At 44.2% G+C, this 20,360-nt stretch overlaps 1 protein-coding gene and 1 long non-coding RNA gene across 3 annotated transcripts in view; one reads left to right on the top strand and one right to left on the bottom strand.

Annotated features, from left to right (window-relative positions):
• Positions 1-3,373: 3,373 nt before the first annotated feature.
• Positions 3,374-5,037, top strand: hng3 (hinge3). 2 transcript variants are annotated; one of them, XM_064683887.1, is made up of 2 exons: positions 3,374-3,574; positions 3,709-5,037. In XM_064683887.1, the coding sequence occupies exons 1-2, from the start codon at positions 3,442-3,444 to the stop codon at positions 4,560-4,562; spliced, it is 987 nt and encodes a 328-aa protein (XP_064539957.1). In that variant the 5' UTR covers positions 3,374-3,441; the 3' UTR covers positions 4,563-5,037. The 2 variants fall into 2 exon arrangements, with proteins under 2 accessions (XP_064539957.1, XP_064539958.1); XM_064683888.1 differs by having other exon boundaries at positions 3,432-3,574; positions 3,725-5,037.
• A 3,682-nt stretch (positions 5,038-8,719) lies between these two features.
• Positions 8,720-20,360, bottom strand: part of LOC135429573 (uncharacterized) — a 62,458-nt gene continuing 50,817 nt past the window's right edge. Inside the window, exon 3 of the long non-coding RNA XR_010436426.1 lies at positions 8,720-8,791. This is a non-coding gene — a long non-coding RNA (uncharacterized LOC135429573). The remainder of the gene's footprint in view (positions 8,792-20,360) is intronic.

Raw genomic sequence — 20,360 nt, 5'->3', positions numbered from 1 at the left:
TTAGCAGCAATTGGCATTTGCCAATTAACTTTTTTGCTTTGCCTTGTTGCCTGTTGCCTGTTGGCTGCTTTCCACTGTCACGGTTTTCCTTATGCGCCGCATTCATTGACACCTGCAATTGTTGCCGGCGCACCAGCAGTTGCTGCTGCTGCTGCTGCTGCTGCTGTCGTGTTCATGTTGTTGATTGGCAATCAATTTGTTGTCAGTTTTTATGATTCGCAGTGCGTCAACTGCGACTAACTGTTTTTTCTTATCCAACGATTTATTATGTTGTTGGTGTTGTGCCTGCTGCAAAGACAGTCGAATCTTGTTTATGTTGCTGACAGCAACAGCAACAATTAACAACAGCAACATGGCCTTAAACAAGACTGTCGTTTGCATAGCCTCTGCTTGAAGCGGTGATGTTCGGTAGCAGCAACAATTGCAGAAACAACAGCAACATGTGGGTGTCTCTTTCGATTGCTGGCGCGTGTTGCCAACCCAAGTTAGCTGGCCTCAGCAGCAGCAGCAGCAGCAGCAGCAGCAGCAGCAACAGCAACAGCAACAGCTGCTGACAATGTCAAATCCGTCCGTCCGCCTGTCCGTCTGTTTGTCTGTCTGCCATTGAGTAGACATATGGCCAAGATAAGCGGCATAATTATGCAAATTTGTTATAATAATCAACGGCAGCAGCAACAACAACTGCGACGACGACAGCAACATTTTATGGCCGACTTAAATGCCGACAACGGCAATCGCCAAGTGACGCTTATGGAGCGTTAGAATTAACGATAACTACAATAAGATTAACAGTTCTCCTCTATATTCATTATTTTTTATGTTATGCTAATAACAAATGCTTTATTTAAGGTAAACTTAAGAGTTTGAGCACCTGTCGATTCGGCTTAAAATTTGCAGGCGATCTATAAAACATTTTCTATTCCGTTTTAAACGATTAATTCCGCCTAACTTTTTAATAGTATATAGAGTTTCCCAGAAACATAACCTACAAATGAAAGCGAGTGGGATAAACAATTTTAGATTACGTTCTTTTTCAATTGATTTCTGTAGATTCACGTAAAAATTAATTTAAGATGTGCTTTGCACTTTCCACCTACCTGGGTGGAAAATAAAGGAATGAGGCTGTTTTGGCGTGAAATATGACGGCAAAAACTGTTCTATGTATTTATTTATGGTTCTGTGTATATGCTTATATTTATTTACGCTTTAACCAAGCGCTGACCTAGCTTTTATCCGCTGCGATGTATTGCCCTACTCTGAGATTCTCATGGATTCAGGTATGGCAGGCAGGTGTTTGATTATGCTTTTTTGTTCTTTTTAATGTGCGAACATGTATGTAATTGTGTTTAAGTGCAAGCGCTGACCAAGTTTATTTCCCGCAGCGCTGAAAATTAATGAATACGTATTTTAGGCAATGCCCTACTATGCGATTCTCATGAATTATAGCAAACCTTCAAGGTTTAATGCCTCGATTATGGTGTTTTTTCTATTTTTTAACAAGTTCTGTTGGCAATGTAATAAACTTTACCTCTGCTTATACTCCCATGTTTTCCCACTCTCTCTCTTTCCTTAAAAAATTTTCTAGCGTGTGTGAGAGAATATACCGCTTGTAATCTTAAAGATTCTTATTTTAATATATTGACGGCTTCCAGCTGTACTTCAATTTGTGTTAGTTTAATCACTTTATTTTCCAATAGGGTATCTTAGCCATATTGCTGCTGTACTAGCAACAGTTGCTAGTCTCTTATTTTTTAAACATATGCAAAGCAACTGCGATTACGTGGAGCCTAAACAAAGCGCTCATAAATTGCGCTGGCTTCGCAGACTGGTAATAAACATTGTGAATAAGAAACCGAGTGGAAATTTGAATACAAACATTGACGAGAATCAGATTTGGAGTCGGTTGCAGTTGGGGCAGCTACAAATCAATTGCGCCAGTCACAACAATCACATCGAGAGGCGATCGAGTTGGCAAGGCTGTCCGGCTGTCTGTCTAGGCACAGGTTCCACAGACAAGATCGATGGTACGCATGCATAAATGCCTCCATAATCAATTCGTTGTACGAAATTTAGACGTCACTTAGCTGTCAGTCGCGAGCTGAAGCGCCTGACGAACTGCAGCCATGGGCACACATGCGGCATGCGGCATGCGGCATGCGGCACAAGACAACGGCAGACAGAGAACGGCGAACGGCGAACGGAGAACGCTGAAAACCCAAAACCCGCAGCAGCTCAGCGGCCAGATCATGTCCATATTTGCATTTTTGAAATGACACATGGAAATTTTTGAAAGCGGAGCAGCCAAAATGGCCAACAGATTGACAGCAGCTGCAACAAACAGCTCAGCTCGGAGACGGAACGGACTAAGCGAAAGTCGTGCACAAATTCAAACTGGCGACATATGGATATGGATATGGATATGCTATATAGTCTATATGTGTGCACGTGTGTGTGTGTGTGTGTGTGTGTATGTGTGTGTTTGTGTGTCTGCCAAAGATAATTGTTGCCGCATATTTTCAGCCAGTCCACAGTCCACTTGTTGTCGCCGCAACAGCAGCCAACTGTCAGCAACATGTGTTGCCAGGCTGCCTTTTGGGGCAACATGTTGCAATCGTTTAGGAATCTAGCCGATAGCCGATAGTCGTTGGCCGATAGTTGATTACTTGATGAGCCAGCGCCAGATATATCTATCTATATCTATATCTATCTATATGCTATCTGCGCCACTGTGCCGTCAATGACGTTGCCGGTGCGCCAAGTTCAATGTCTGGAACCGAAGCAGCGAAAACAGAGAGAGCAGCGACGCCAACGTCCAAACGTCAGCGAACGAGAGAGAGAGAGAGAGAGTACGCGCACAGTGCAAAAAAAATAGACAACAATAACATAACAACGCTCGCTGCAAAGAGCAATAAGACAAGAACGCAAACAAACAAGAAACGAATAATAGAGATAACGGGACCAGTGCACAACACTCTGTAAGCAATTTTATAATGAAATGGAAACGAGGCTAAAGCATTGTTGAAAGAGGAACAAAATCAACATAAAGCTGACAACAGCGAATATTGAATACCCTAATGCAAGTTAAGCCGGTGTGCAAAATGTTGATTACCCCGTTAAACCCTACCAAATGCAATTTATTTGCATTTCATTATTTATTTTCTCTTTTCTATATTTTTCCACAACTTCTGTTACAAGCGTCTTAAATAACTCAATCGAGCAATTGTGTAGAGCATTAAGCAAAACATAAACGCGAAAACAATAAACGTTGCCGCTGTCACGCGCTCTGCCATCTTGAGAGAGCGCACCCAGAGAGTGAGAGCGAGGGCGCGAGAGTACGTAGGCATTGCGCGACGCAGGCATATTGGTTCTGTCGCTCCCGTTGGGCTAGTCACATTGTTGCTGTTGTTGTCATTTTTAGTTTGTTGATAAAGACGCAGGCAAATGGACATGCACAGGCTGATCAACGAGGTTAAGCAGCGTCCCGCCTTGTGGGACGCCAGCCATCCGGAGCACGCGAATCGCGTGGAGACGCTGCGCCAGTGGCACAGCGTGGCAGATGCGCTGGGCGCCAAAGGTGAGTCAGCCGCCAAGTTAAGTCAAGCAAAAGCGAAGCTAACCGCAAGTGCCGCACTTTCCTCTCTCTCCCTCGCTCTCGCTCTCCTTCTCGCTCGCTCGCTCGCTCGCTCGCTCTCTCTCTCTTTTGCACAGTGGAACTGTGTCGCAGTAAGTGGAAGAACCTGCGCTGCAGCTATCGCCGGCAGCAGCATCGCACCCAACAGCAGCTGAAGCGACAACAACAACCGTCGCCCTCGCATCAGTGGTCCTATGCGGAGGCGATGAGCTTTCTAGACGGGCGCCGGCTGCGCTCGGACAGCAGCAACAACGAAGATGACGATTGCGATCTGGCGCTGGGCGAGGCGATGTCATTCAAGACGGAGACCCAGCCGACGGACGAAATGGAGGCGGACAACGATGATCTTATGCAGCAATTCCAGAGCATGGCCACGCCGCAGGCGCTGCGTCGACTCTCGCACAGCATATCGCTGGCCAGCGCTGCCGCCGAGGAGCAGGCGGCGGCGCCGACCGTCACGCCCACGCCCATTGGCCGGCCATCGGCTGTGGAGGCCGCCGCCGCTAGCAGCTGTCATTGCGCCAAGCGTGTGGACGAGCAGGTCAACTTCCTGGAGGGTCTGGAGCGTGAGGAGCAGCAGCTAATACAGTCCACCAGCCAGGACTTGGCGCGCTGCAAGAACATCCTGCACGTGGGCGACTCGGACTACAATTTTCTCATCAGTTTCTTGCCGCTGATGAAGCAAATGTCGCCGCTCCAGAATGTAACCTTTCGCGCCAAGATGGGCGAGCTGCTGCTGCAGACGATGCAGCAATCGCAGCAGCCACAACAACAACAACTAGCACAACAACAACAACAGCTACTAACACAACAACAACAACGGCAGCCGCAAGAGGAGCAGCCGCAACCGTCGCAAATGTTGTTGAACCAGCAGCAGATGGCCTTGGACCAGGCCCAACAAGTCACAACCAGCACCACAAATTGGAATTGAGTCTGCGCTCCGGCTGAGCGCCAACGTGAACGCCAACGTGAGCGTTAGCGTGAGCGTGAGCGTGAGCTTTTCAGCCAACTGAGAGAATTGAGAATTGAGCGAGTTATTAACGAATCAGTGCGCCGGCTCGCTGCACAGTGGGCGGAGAGCGTCTGAAGTGCTGAGAATATATTTGTTTGTCACGAGTTTTCCAAAATATATGTTTGTACAATATATATATATATATGTATATATATTTCTATATCTATGTAGATCAGTCAAATTAATATGCATGTTTCCTTTTACATTCATTACATAGTGTTAAGCTTATAAAATATTTTATAAACATTTCGTATTTAAGCATATTCAATGTTAACGAATTTATAATCCTGATAAATTAACTACAATAATTTTGAGGCCTGAAAAAATGTGTGAATTTTAAGTTCAAATCATTTAAACAGGCCCTAAATTATGCAGTATAACCCTTGACTTTAAATGCTTCACTTGTCTCTTCGGCCCAACTGACTCATCAACCCTTAAACACGTAGATTCCAAGATAGTTGACATTGTTGGCTTTTGTTGTGTGAAGAATAGTTTTTATTTGAACATTTGAACCCTTAAGTGAAGGGTGCCTAAGGAAAATTGTTGATTTGATCGTCGAAAAAACACGGGGTTTATGTGTGTTTCATTGTTTTTACATTAATCTACGAAAGATTTTGTGAACATGTGAAATTAATTGAGAAATCCGAATAACAGAAGTCAACTGGAATTGAGTTTCTTTTAGGGTTATGAATATATAAGTGAAAATTTAAGAAACCCTAGCCTATAAATAGATCTTAGCTGTACTCGTCATGGCAACGGAGGATCTATTATAGATTTTATGAATAGATGAGATTCAAAACCAAGTTTGAGTGAAAATTTAAGATGCCCGAACCTATAAATAGATCATAGCTATACTCTTTATGGTAACAACGAATCTATTATAGATTCTATATATAGCTGAGACTTAAACCCAACTGTGATCAAGTTGAACTTCGTCTAGTCCCCAATCTAAGCTGCATGTCTAGACTAGCCGTGTTAGCTGAGTTTTACTGTAGCACACAAATGTCATATTTGCCCAGACAGTCGCGCAGCTGGAGGAATTAAACTTTGTTCTAGGCCTGATCAATGTATTTCCAGCTCTGATCTCACTGCTGCATCATTCGAATGGAAAGGGTAGAAGATATGCGAGTATTTATAGTTGTGTGGGCGTGCAACAGCTGCACACAGTGGAGCTCTGGCTACACCATAATCTGGCTTCTAGGCGGCCCACACACACACACACACACACACACACATGTACATGCAACTGGCGAGCATATCAATAAATTACACTAGAATGAACCCCATCCAGGCTATGTATGTGGCGGCAAGCGTTCAATGGTCAACGGCGGTGGTCCTGTGTTAAAGCCAAGTCCAAAGTTAACATGGCCATAAAAGCGGCTACAAAACAAACAACAGCAACAACAACAACAACGGCAACTGCAGGCCAGATTGGAGAGGTCGCCCGAGAAATCAACGCAGCTGTGGATGACGAATCGAAATTGACATTGAACTGCAGCCGAGGCGACAACAACGACAACAACGACAACAACGACGAAAACAACAACAACAACAACCACGCTGGAGCTGAACTTGTTGCTGGCAAGTTGCCCGTTGCCCGTTGCCCACCGCCAGTTGGTGGCTTTGCCAGTTGGTCTGGCTTTTTGAAATCCACACAACAACCAGTAAACTGTAAAGGTAAACAATACAAAAGCAGGCCAAAAAGTTTAAGGTGTGTTCTTGAGCTTGAAAGTGGCTGCTGCTGCTGTTGCTCTTATACCCTGTACACATAGTGAATGGGAGTTACAGTTCGTTGTAAATGCATGTAACAGTTGGGAGTAGCCAACTGCAATAGATGAGTCAAGCTTTAGACCTGATATTTGGAACGTAGATTCCAATTAGATTAAGTTTATTTCCATGCTAGTTCAATTTATTTTCCTGAAATCGATATCTATCGATTTTAGAAACCGTTCTCAGTGTACATCTCAGAGCTCATAAGAGCTACAAGCCCCAAATGTATTATGTTGTCTCTCGTATTCCAATATTTTAATACCTTCCCCTAATGAGAACAAAAAGCTCATTGTTGTTGTGATATAACCTTGAAATCGATAAGCATCGTTTTTACATACAGATACATTACATACAGTTCTTAATGTACATCTCGGAGCTTATAAGAGCTAGAAAAAATAGATGTAGTATATGGGCTCTCGTAGTGTATACACTGATCAAAATTATCCCAATATTGTTATACCTTCCACCCCAAATGATAAGAAAGCTCAATCTCAGAGATATAGCCTTGGGCTCTGCCATGTACACTTCTTTTTTATATACCATATTTAAGACCTGTAAGTTTCATAATAATTGGACCATTAACAGTCAAGTTACTCTAGACTGTATTTCCCATAAAGCAAGATTGAGGGAAGAACAAGCACAGCCGCAGTGCTTGAAGTGCACGTGTGTGTGTGTTTTTGTTGTTGCATGCACATGTACAGGGTATCTGCTCGTTGTTGCTGCTGCTGTATGTGAAATGAGTGGCTGCAGTGATTGGAGCAGTCAACACGTTAACTGGGCTCAATCTGTGGGGCTGGCGGGTGGCAATTGCAATTAACAGCAGCGGCCAAATTGCACAATGGGCCCCAAGAATCGAATGCAAATTGACATTTGTCACTCGAACGTGCCCACTTGGCAGCAAATTCCAGCACGAGCTGCTGCTGCCGCTGCGGCTGCTGCGGCTGTTGTTGCAGCAACATGTGTGCACATTCCAATGGCAATGGCCATTTTCCATGCCCATGGCCAGGTCGGACTTTCAACTGTTGCCGCCACGTTGAACAATTTTTTGTTGGATTTGACGGATTTTCGCACCATTTTGCTAATCCCCGCCAGAGTTTGGTCATCTGCCAGGCATAAATGTGTTAATGATTTGCTCCGCTGCAGCAGCAGCAACAAAAACAACAAGCAACAACCAACAACAAGTCTTACCTGTTGCTTGTTGTTTTGTTCTTTTGCCGACAAATGCAAATTCTCAATTCTATTCTCGTCACGTCAAATATTTGTATAGATTTTCACCTTCGCGTCTCCCGGCTGCAAGTGCATTCTGGCACACAGGTGTTAAAACTCGCAGCTCATTGTTAATGCGTGTGTGTTGCCATTGTTGTTGCCTTTGTTCTTGTTGTTGTTGTTGTTGTTGTTGTTCTGGATGCTCATCGGGTTCCTGAAAGACGTTTGCATATTGCGGAATTTCCAGCATTTGCTCGATTCATCGAAAGGGTTCCCGAAAGAAAAAAAACCCACCGCTGACGCCTCGCCCAACACCTTTTCATATTTGCATTTGGCCTAAACAATGCGCACAATAGCCGCAACAGGTGCATTCTTCTTGGGCTCAAACACATGTTTTGCATCCTCACAGATTAGACATTAGAATTGGATACGCTAGACAGGAATTACATTCGACTGAAGTGCAATAACCAAAACTGAAGACGTGAGTGCAACGGAGCAATCGAACGGGGAATTCAATAAAAACCATAAGCAGATATATACATAGTTTCAAATACTCATTTGTAATTCCCAAATGGTTATGGCACTAATACATTAAACCATTACAGAGCAATCGAATAGGGGAAACTGTTTTCTACCCATTCAGAATTCAATATAAGCCACAAGCAGGTTTATAGTTCAATTAAGTTCGAATACTCATTTGGAATTCCCGAATTGTCATTGAGTCTTTTTTCAAAGTGTCTGACTAAACCATACTTCTGACTAGATCAAGCAGATCAGCAGATATTTATTAAACGTCAAATTCTTATGTATTTGTAATTCCCAAATGGTTATAGCGCAAATGTACATAAGACGATATCGGAGAGCAATCAAATAGGGAAAACAGTTTTCTAACAATACAGAATTCAATATAAACATATAAAGCAGATCAAGTAGTTATTTACTATAATTTAAAAACTCGTTTGTAATTCCCAAATTGTTTAGCATAAATGCCATATAGTTGTAGCAAGTAGTGTATTTTTTTAAAAGGATCTACCTATGCAATATCTTTGTAGTCGAGTTACCTTTATATCTATATTAATGAATTCAAGCTTACCTCAATACTCTCACTTCCACTTTATAAAAAATGCATTCTTGAATAACTTCTGTGTTTATTATCCGATTAATTTGTATGCCTGAAAGAAGGATATTAATATTTTAGGCGTAATACGTTATGTGAAAAGTGAAATATGTATATGGAAATCAATGGAAAAGTAATCTAGGGTCAAATCCCTGGCCCAAATGCCAACAATCATTAAAATGGGATAATTTTCGACGAATTCGAGGGAGTTTGAAAAATTTAAAGATGAATTTTGAAATTTGACCACCTGCAAATCAGAGGAAGGTAAAAATAGCCCTTTTTTTTGCTGCAATTCAACCTTGCGGGTCAATAAACTGCTGTCTATAAATTTAATCAAGATAATTTTTATCGAATATCGAATTCGCAGCTTCTTTATTGAATGTGATTGATCAGACTTAAATTCAACGTTTGCATGTCCGATTCCCATATTGGCCAACACCTCAGTTAAGTTTCTTTTTTATGTTCCTCCTGCGCCCCCCTCCCCCCTCATTATAATGATCAGCTTCTCAACTGTTGCCTGCCCCCTCAATCATTGCCCATAATATCGCGAACTGCGGGACTAAAGAGCGATCGCTCAAACCAATCAAAACAGGCACTTAACATTTGGGAACCCACAAAAAAAAAAACATACACACTCACACACACAAAGCTCCAAACGCTCGTTAGCTGGAAAAGAAGAAAAAACAACAACAACAGCAAACAGAATACGCTGAGTCACTCGGACATGGCCGAACATGTCCGTCCGACTGTTCTGTTCGGCTTCGTTCGCTTCGCTTCGGTTCGGTTCGTTTCTGTCTATTTGTTGTATGCGCAACGCCCTCGCCTGCACCCCCTCTCGCCCCTCACCCACCATACCCGCTTGATCGACGCGCTTTGCCAGCAATCAAGCCAACTGCTTCGCGACTGCTCTCTCCACCTTCCCTCCTACCCCTCTCCATGTGGCCCAATGCCTGCCAGCAATCAATGCTGTATGACAGCTAGGTTAACAGTCGATCCTACGCGCTTCCTCTTGATTTCGTTAAGTAAATCTCCAGCTTGGCTTGGGCAACCTTCATGTGCGCGTTGCCGTCGCCATCGTCGTCGTTGTCGTTGTTGGCGTCGCCATCTGTCCGTCCCTCGCTTACTACCTCCATTCGTCCCTCCCTCCCTCGCTCCCTCGCTGTGTCTGTAGTTTTCATGGCTTGGTCGAGATCATGATCATGGCTTTAACTGGCTCTTGGCAAGAGGCAAAAGTACGTGTATTTTTAACTTGGCTCTTGGCAGCGACTGCGTTTATTGTTGTTGTTGTTGTTGTCGGGCCCCAGACGACAGACGTTGTTGGCTCTTTAGGCGCAGCACACCCCGCAGCCTGCCCCCGTTCCTACCCGGGCCACTCTTCATCTTGAATCTCCATCTGCGTCGGTTTTCTTTTTAAACGCTTTTAAACACCTGAGAAACTTGCTTTTTAATGTGCGCACATGTGTGCGGCTTACGATGATCAAGTTGATGATCATCATCGTCTAGGCCACGGTTCCAGCTCCAGCTCCAGCTCCAGCTCTGGCTTTGGCTCTGTCTCTGGCTATGTGCCTCGTTTGTGCGATGATGAAGCAAATATAACAAATCTCAAAGTTATCAACCCGACACGTCGCCTGCGTCTTCGCCTTGCGCCACGCAGCTGAGTAAATCAATTGACGCGCACAATTCTAGGAATTCAGCGCGCTGAGCTCCAAGTGCAAGCCCCTCTCGCCCCCTCTCACCTGCCCGCTGCCCGCTGCCCGCTGTCCATGCCTAGCTCATGCTCATTTGAATGCGATCGCGTTGGCCGCTGCTCGTTAATGTGTTTGGCTGCCCCCACGGGGCATTTGGCAGCGGCAACATTTGTCAGACGAAGCAGCCGCAGCAGCCGCAGTCGCAGCAGCAGCAGCAGAGGAGGCAGCCGAGATTTATACCTAAATGATTAACCATTTCTTGCTGCTAGGCTGGGCAGCGAGTCCGGGTGGGTGCCACTTGGTGTGAATTTGTAATGCGCCCGCTTTTTACTTGGCATTGACTTTGGGCATTCGGTTTTGGGTCTCTTCGTTTTGGTATGCTGCCTGCTGCCTGGGCCGCTTCCTCTTCCAGTGCTGCTGCTGCTGCTGACCATTCTTTGGCTGCCTGGCGATTGACACCTGCATGCATTTCTTGTTTCTCAGGTGTGCGACGGCTCAGCTCAGGTGTCTTTCACTGTGTGTGCGTGTGTGCCTGTGTGTGTTTCTTTATTTCATTTCTTCATCTCTTGCCTGTTTTTCTTTTATTTTTTTGGAGTTGAGTCATCGGCCATTAACAATATTGTTGTTGTGGCTGCTATTCGAAAGGATTTCATTGCTCATCTTTTTTCATTGTGGCGCAGGTAGTTTTTATTAGTGGCTGCCTTTGTTGTTGTGGCCATGTTGTGATTGTCCCACAGTCCCATAGTCCCACATTGAAAATCGCATTTCGACCTCTTCGAGGTCTCTTTTGGAACGGAACTCGCTTAATGCATTTGCTGTGCGTTTTAATTAGGCAAAGTGCATTTTACTGCCCCCGGTGAATACAAACAAACATGTGTACATATACCCTGTAGATATAAGACCTAAAACACAAAAGATAGGACACGTAATGCTTATTTTATGAGCATAAGGAGTTAAGGTTTGTGCCGGAAACTATGCTGATATGGCATTAAATAAGGTAAAGGATTATTTTGGATGTAGAAATATTAAAAAAGTCAAAAAGTCATCAAAAGTGCATTTAAAATGCTTATTTGCCAGGCTCTCTCATTTTCCTATTAGATTATCTTCATCCCAATTGGATTCTGTCTCTGCGGACAGTTAATAAGCTGCAGACACAAAGGGCGTCTCCAGCTGTAACTCTCCTTTATTTGTTTTGCTTCCTTTACGCTGGTTCGTTGCTCTCTTAGCTGCTGATCGGCAAATTGTCGATTGTCTCTGATTAAGTGACAGAGCAAGAGGCAGAGAGCATTACATAAAATCAACTGCAATTAGTTGGCGCACTCACGTATACACCATGTGTGTCTGTGTGTGTGTGTGTGTGTGTCAAAGCGGGTCACAAGCATTTCGCCAGCCGAAAAGCAAACAGCTCGAAAGCTTGAAACTTTTGTAGTTGGCAGCCCAAAAACGAGGGTACTTTACCGTTGTGTGTGCAGGTGTGCGAAAGCATTAAAATTCCACTCGAAAAGAGCTGAAAATTTCACAAAGCAACAGCAACAGTAACAACAACAACAACAAAAGCAAGCACGTTAAAAATGTTGCCAATGGCGCTGGCGTCTTCCAGCCGCAGTTCCAGCTACAGCAACAACAACAGCGCCGACTCAAGTTCCAGCTTACAGCGTACAGTTAACAGCTGAAAGCAAAATTAAATGACTGCACAAAGTTCAGGCGTAAGTACGAGTGCTTAAAAAAGTCGCACGACACTCAAATCACGACTAGAAAACTGAAAAGGTTTCGGAGCAGCGCAACAACAAAAACAACAACATCGTCGAAACTTCCAAGTTGCAAGTTCAGTGAAGTTCAACGTGAAAAACGTGCGGGAGCAAAAGCAACACTAGTTGTTGCAGCTGGCAACAACAAACCGTCGCCCTCTCCCTCCCTTACCCCTCTTCAAGTAACAGCCAATCATAATCACAAGCAGGCAATCAAAATTTGAAATTTCTGCTGCTGCGCCGTTAATGAGCGCCTCAATAAGCTTTATCTGGCGGAAGCTTCGGCCTCTGTTTCAGCCCGGGGCCAGCTGCGCAGTCGCAGTCGTCGTCGCCGTCGCCGTCGCCGTCGCTGCTTGCAGGTGTGCGGCAATAACAACAGAAAAGGCTGCGTCATTGATTACTAAAATCTAAAACTAGACTGAGATAGAGAGAGAGAGAGAGAGAGAGAGGGAGAGTGAGAGTGAGAGAGCCTGGAAGGCGTCTGAGAGCAGCTGTCAAGAGCGCAAAGGAAGAGCTTAATTTACATGTGACTATTGTGCGCAAAGAGCTTTTGCTTTTGTTTACAAATGATATTTTCATGATTCTACATTTGGGTATGCCCCATTTGGCGTAATATTGCTGGGTATTGCAGCTGGACAGTTGGCTTTTGGTTCGTTTGCGCCGCCCGCGACAGGCAGCTGCCAAAAAACATAAGTCACGATTTTCGCTTTTGTTAATTCATCAGCGAACGATTTGCATTTTTTGTGGCTGTTCATTTCTTTACGATTTCTTTGGCTCGTTAATCTTTCTGGTGCGACCCTTTGCAACGGCGGCAGCAGCAGCAACAACTCACAGCTTACAACAACAACGGCAACAACAACAACTGGCAACAAGCAACTTTAATTAGCATTTTTACGCCAACAACAACAACAACAACAACAACAACAACAACGACGACTACGACAACAGCGGCAACTGCAATTATCGAACAACTGCAACTAGTTGGTCTGCTGCGGGTGGTTCGCCAATTGGCAGCTGCAGCAATCCCAGGCTATGGAGCTACATTTCCCACAGCCAATCGAGAGAAGCCGCCTACTTTTTGTTTGCAGCGAATTTCAATTAAACGGCACGTCAGCAACGATAAGACGCCAGCAACAGTTGCTGCCGCTGCCTCTGTTGCAGTTACAGTTGCAGTTGCAGTCGCAGTGACAGCAATGTGTTAACAATTTCTGCGGCACAACAGCTGCGCCAGCTTGTGGCACATCTGCAAGTAGCCTAATTACGGCTCAAGCATCTGACATCGCGGCCAGACGGTAGCCGTTGCTGCTGCTGCTGCTTTTGCCGTTGCAGCTGAATTGGCGGCAGCTTCTGCACTTCTTCTAGCCCAAATTGAGTGCAGTCGCTGCCGCTTGGCCTTGCCTCTCGTGCCTAATCCTCATCAGCGTTTTAGCACACATCAAATTAAGCGCTCGTTAGCTGTTTGCCATGCTAAATTTCAACACTACACTAGGATACCCTTTAAACGAAATAGAATAGAATCGAATAGAATAGAATACCGAAGATCAAATGCCCTTGCATATCTATATTTACGACCTCATGATATAATAGTTCGATTTTATAATGGAGAATGTTGAATTTAGGGGATTCTTGAACAACAGGAAATCTCTTCGTTCACAAACTTATTTCTAGACCGATTCTTCCTGTAGAAATAGATATATGATATAATAGTCCGATGTGGATAAAATAGTGTGTAAGGAGCTTAGACTCTTTATTGTCAAGTTTTGTCAAGATAAAACATAAAGGAGAAGAGAACAATAATTTCAACCGATCATTCCCATGGTAACTATGGTATATGATATAGCGCTTCGATCTGACCGTTTCCGATATAGACAGCTCTGTAGCTAAGCAACAGACAATCAAATATTGATCAAGAAGTTTTATACATATACATATACATATACATATATGTTTATATGCGTTGCAAGTAGCATGACAAAATGAATATACCCTCAACAGGGGCATAAAAATGCGTCCATTTGCCAATTCTCAACATTTTATGTCCTTCGCAAGAAAGCAAACGGTCTGCGCCTGATTTCAGCCCAAATCAGGTTACATGCTACCACAACTGAGCTCAGCCTTCCAGTTGTGGCAAGCAGAGTTCATGTCGCTAAGGAGGTCGAAGCTGCCCCGTCGAAGGGGCAGGCGCAGCGCCTGCGTCGTGGCATCGCGTAATTACACTTAAGTACCGCCAATCGAGCCCCAAACAACTGACAACCCACTGAACCCAAAAAAAAGGCAACAACGTGAAGCTGCAAATTAAATGCCACGCAGTGTGGCAGGCAAAGGCGCTTGAGTCCTTGCAGCAGCATCTGAACGCAAAGTGAATTGTAATTGGGAACACGAAGCGGCGGCTGCTGCTGCTGCTTGTGGCAGCTGTGTCGGCAACACTCGAAGCGCGACTAAATGCGCAAAAATGTTGCAAAGACGGTAATTTACAATTGCAACAAAATGTTGCACGGCACCACTCGGTGGCTGCGACTCTGACTTGCCCGACTGTGGCTATACCCTGCCCCGCAGGCCAGTGATTCGGTTATTGCTCGTGTTGCACCTTGAGTGCCTCTTGTGGCACGTCTATTAGCCCGAATTGGCTTTTGGCCATTGGCAGCTCTCTGATTGCAGCTGAGCGAAGTGCGCCCAAAGCTGATTCTAAATTGGCTGTAAGTGTATATAAATGAGCCGCATGGACGATTGTGACTAGGATATGCAACTACTTACACAATCCCAAAGAGAGAAGGAGAGAGAGCGGAAGAAGAGTGAGACAGAGAGAGAGAGTAAGAGAGCACAGCTATTTTAGCTTTCAGCATATAAAAGAGTATAAGATGAGTCAAGGGCTCGAACTCGTATCTTTTAATACCTCGATCGTTTAAGTGAACTGTGCACTGAGTTCGCAAGTAACATAAATTTATATGATACATTAAAATATATATTTAAAATCTTCAAAAGCTCAATTACATAAAGAGCTAATTGGGTAGAGTGCGCGCTGATCTCGCTCACTCTCTCAAACATCGCCTTCTATGCGATTCTCATTAGTTCATGCTAAGCTTAAAGATGCATGTTTATTATTGAGTTGTGAGAGTAAGCGCAGTGCTGTTGACAGAGAAGAGTGGCAATAGATAGAAGCAAAGAAATATATATATATAAGGAATTAAAAACTTATTGGCAAATGGGAGGAAAGTGAATAATACTATTATAATATTAATAATGGAAAGAAACCTTCTGACAAGCCAGTAAATCATCTTTGCTTGTAACTATCTAAAACTAATCATCTTACATGGAATATATATACATATATAAGTAGAGCATTCGGGAGTCGTTGTAGCTGCAGTCACCTTTGGCCCAAGCAATCTGCAACTTCTCTAAACGCTTAACAAAGCGCAGCCGCAGCGCATTCAGTGGCCCATCGGCTACTGTGAGTAGCTGCTGCTGCTGCTGCTGCTGCGACTGTTGCTGCTGTCCATGGTGAAATCGAAAAGTGTTCTGGACAGGAAATGTGGCTGCCACCAACACCAGCGACCAGGCAGCCAGCAGCCAGGCAGCCAGGCAGCCAGAACAAAGGCAACACATTGAGGCGCGACAGAAGCCCAAGAGGAATGCAAACATGAAACACGATAATTGAGCAGCGTGGAAAAATTGCCAAAGACGCGAAATGGACAAATACGAATTACAGTATCCAAATCAGTGTCTTCCTGCCCCCAAGCGGCTCCCAGCAATTTTGTATGTTATGTGCGGCAGCAACAGGCGGCAGCTGCAAAATTCATTTGACAAAAGCAACAACAGAAACGGGCCCAAGTGGCAGCCACCAAAGGGTGACCAGCCCGTACAGGAATTCAAATAACTTGGCGTTTAATTTATGAGAATGCGCGGTAGCCGTTGCTACGGCTGCTGCTGCGGTCGCTGTTGCTGCCTCCATGTTGCAGATGCTGCACATGCGCGCCGCGGCGATAAAAATATTTTGGCCCAAATTGAAGTCTGCCTCGCTGCCCCTGCCCCGCCGCCCGCTGCCCCGCTCCTCGTCGGCGCATTTTATTAATCATGTGCGTAATTTATTTGGGCAGCCGCGCGCAATTTCACCCAAATGGAAATTGGCACGGCCGAGCGGCCCGGGCATCCTTTTGTGCTCGCTCCCTGGGCAGATTGGGGCACGCCTGCGCCTCGGGGCGGCCATCGGGCCGCACATAATTTACATATTTTTACCGCTTGGCCGCAATATTGTCACAGGTGAAAGATGCGCAATCAGCGCACCGGCTCGATTCACTGCACACGGCCACGCCCCTCTATTTCCGCCTCATTCAGCGAGTCGTTTATCATTTCTCTCCTTGTTAACCAGCTCCAGACCTGGCCGTGTGTAATTTGTCTGGCATGCTTATCAGTTGCCGCTGCCTGGCGATAATTTCGACTCGGACGCAGACTCGCACTCGCAATCGCCAGCAAATATACATTTGTCTTTGAGCCCGGCCCAGGAGCAGGAGTAGATGCCGCTGCAGGACCACCATTACGACCTTATCTTATCTCCTGCCGTCGCTGATGACTCGACAATTTACTCATGGGCACTTGCTCCCAGGCCCAGGCGCAGGTCCAGGCTGCCGCCGGTTAATTATCTAGCAAAACCTCAACGAGGGTTGCTCGAAGAAAACTTTGCAGCTCAGGTAAAAACTGAGATTTATATCTTTCAACATGTGTACAAGAAAAATATAAGACAGAAGTAGACTTTTCTGGAAGATGCCAGTTTTCAAAATAAAACAAGTAAAAGGTACTCTCGGGAGTGCCCGACTAGGGGATACCCAGAACATTCTTCTACCAACACCAAATGCACCAAAATGAAAGCTAAAATGAAAAGTGGGCTTAGAAAAGTGGGCAACCCTCAAATCTCAGCAAATGGTGTTTGTATAAAAATAGAGGCTAAAATATAACCACGACCAGATACTAGTTCAAAAAATCGGATTTAAAAGATATTTGATTCTAATATGCCTTAAAATTTTACAAAATAAATAAATGGAAGAGTGAGTTTGGGAAAGTGAGCTACTCTCATAAGAGTAAAATATTCCCAGATAATGGGGTTTGCATATAAATTGGAGCTAAATTTAGAGCATATTCAGATAATAGTTTCCAAAGCTGCATTTGAAAGGCTTTCTATACTATTGAGCTGATCTTACAAGACTTTAAAATGTTCTTGAAATAATGGAGTCTTTGAGGAAACTAGTATCAGAAATCTTATCTAATGATATATTCAAGATATTGAACGCTCATTTACCCTAAAAGGTATTTAATCTTATAGAATCCTTTAACAAAGTGGTTTGGGAGTTCGATCCCCAAATAAAACAGCACCAAAGAGCATTCATTATGAAAAATTCAGAGATATTACAAATATAAGTTATTTACAGATTATTCTATCAAACAGCTGTTATTTACCGAACTCTGACTCAGGCTGATATAAAAACTACAAGGTTCTAGCCCCTCAAAGAGCCCATTTGGTCTTCTGTAGGATATTTAAACCTAAGCCATATTCATATTTAAATTTCTCTAGCTACATTAAACTTTTAAGTTTTTTTAGTCAGTTAGATTTAGCTGCTTAGAGTTTAGTCTATGGCTTCAAGCTAGATTTGAAGCGACCCTCGCTGGCTCTATCGCCCCTTGGAGCGTTGTGTTTGTGTTTGTTTCTATCGTCAATTCCCACTTTGCGTTGTCCTGTTTGTTTTGGTGTGAATCTGGTGAGACAGTCGTCCGGGCAGGTAGCCGCATGATAGCAACTGGGACCTCTGCGAAGGGGTCGCTGTCTCTCTCTTTCTCTCTCTCTCTCTCTCTCTCTCTCTCTGGCTGTAGCTATCTCTGGCCAGCTATGTGGCCTCCACTTGAGCCCGAACGCGTTGCACGTGTGCATCGTGTGTTAATCTCTGTTGACATTCCTGGAACTGTGATCTTTGATTTTGGCCGACAGTTTTTAAGTTGGTTTCGCATTACGCACGTTCGAGAATTCCTGCTTTAATAAGCGTTAAGTTGCCAGGACTCAGCGACAAATTACCAAGGACAATTTGTGTGCAGCGACTCAATTTGCCTGTGCTGTGTCTGCTGCTCCTGTGCGCTCGATCGATCGGCTGCATGCCCCGAGGGGCAGCCGGGCAAACAAGTGTTCAAATTAATGAGTCTCAGATTTGTTAAATTTCGTGGCTCATTTCGTTGCACATACACATGGGCGTGGCACACACGCAGCCACATACATTAATCGTGAATCGAAGAGCCGAAGAAAAACAAACCGCATAATGCGCTCATCTCCAGACCCAAAAGACCATCATTTTTATCGGACGAATACCATAAGCCGCTAGCCCCCGAGCATATTAATGAGTTTTGTGTGCGTTAAGATTCAGGAATTTTAAGAAATTATGTATGGGAAGAAAACACGTCGGAGTTTGAATACTCTGTAGATCTAGTTTGTCATAAGGGAGACAAGCTATATATGTGCTGGGAGAATATTGTGATTCTTAATGTCAGCTTCTGCTCAAGATATTGGGTTCTTTATATAGAACCATATGATATAGTAGTCAAATGTGGATAATATTTTGATCATATATAAGAAAGTGTTGCGTTTGGTCAATATATCTGGAAAATACAAGAACTTTTTCCTTCAAGAACTGAATTATCGATCTACATAGCGACCCGATCCGGCCGACTGCGATATATACACTCCCTATTACGGACAAAGGAACCTATGCAAATGTTTCAGGAAGATAAAAGAAGACACTTGTTTGCCTAGAAACACAGATACATATTGAACAAGCATATATATATTGTGACAAAATGATAATACCCGCTGCAAGGGTATACAAAAAAAAAAAGGTCATAAATTTATTTTCGTAGAAACAAGTGCAGCACAGGGGCTGGCATTGTTGTTGTTTGGTATTTGAGGAAGGGGGGGGATCGGTTTGGGGATCAGCATGCAGTCGGGTTCGTTGCCTGCCGAGATTGAGGTTTGAGTTCTGTTGTCGCACAGGATGGGGGCGATTATCTGAGGGCATTAAATTATTCCAATTTAAATGCAAACACTTGTCCGAGCCGCACTCCTGGCCACGTATTCATGCCCGGAATTTCTGTGTCTTTTATTTCCCATTCAATTGCTGTGTGGGCGCGTCTCGCTTGAACTGTCCATTTGATGGAAATTTTCCAGCATTACATAAAACACATTCCATTACAAAAAAATATTATCAGCGATTGACTCCCTTTTTTTCGGGTTCACTTCAGGGCAGTCCGGCGGAGTCGGTGCTTATCGGTAGCTCTGCGTTGGGCTGTCATTAATCAGAGCAAATATTGGCGCACATTAGGTCATCGTGGAGTGATAAACCGATAAAGACCAACAAAAAAAAAAAGAAGCAACAAGTACGTCTTGAGGTTTAAACTCTGAGCTAAACAAATACCAAACGCTGCGACAGGAAATGCGTTCACTTTATGGTGCCATCATATTTCACTTGATAAGAAATGTAATTCATGGCAACAACAACAACAACAACAAGGAGAGTCACAACAACAACGACAAGTGGCCAGGCCAGAAGACGCACTTGTAGCTGGCACTGGGACTTGTGGTAGACTTATGTGCACACATACTATATGGAGTGTCAGGTTTGTCCATAACCAAATCCAATGCAGCCGGTTGACTGTAGACTGCGGACTGTGGAGTGTATCGCATTACCCACTCGAGTTGGCACTCTTTTCCATTTTCCCAGGCGGCAGAACTTTCAAAAGAAAGAGACTGAAAGTCACGTCGCGTTTGGCTTGGAGAATGTCTTTGGGTAGATGGAGTTGTCGGGGTCATCGACGTATGTAGCTGCTTTGACCAATATGTTTTATGTTTTGCGTTTCTTTTTATACCCTAATATGAATATCGCCAAAGGGCATAATCGTTTTGTGCAAGCGTTGGAAACGGGAGCAGCCAGAAGCAGGCAGCAACCGATTCGATAAGTATTAAATCGATATATTGCTCCTTGCTCCCTTGCCTGAGTTCGGTTTTAATAACTAGGTTTTTACCGATTCGATAAGAAATATATATCGATTTTTGAACAGATCGCAGAGCTGAGTATATTTGGCCATGTTCGCTTTCCTGTCAACTTGATTTCGGCAACTTAGAAAAATCGTACCTTGATATTAGAAATATATATATGCG

The sequence above is a fragment of the Drosophila montana genome, unplaced genomic scaffold (genome assembly GCF_035044405.1).
Source record: "Drosophila montana isolate Dmon_TW-CO22-7 unplaced genomic scaffold, ASM3504440v1 contig_2668_1, whole genome shotgun sequence".
NCBI lineage: Eukaryota > Metazoa > Arthropoda > Insecta > Diptera > Drosophilidae > Drosophila > Drosophila montana.
This window is presented reverse-complemented; position numbering and strand designations above follow the sequence as displayed.

Coding starts and splice junctions, on each gene's coding strand:
- hng3 (XM_064683887.1), top strand. CDS start 3,442: ATGGACATGCACAGGCTGATCAACGAGGTTAAGCAGCGTCCCGCCTTG. Junction 3,575..3,708: donor AGATGCGCTGGGCGCCAAAG/GTGAGTCAGCCG, acceptor TCTTTTGCACAG/TGGAACTGTGTCGCAGTAAG.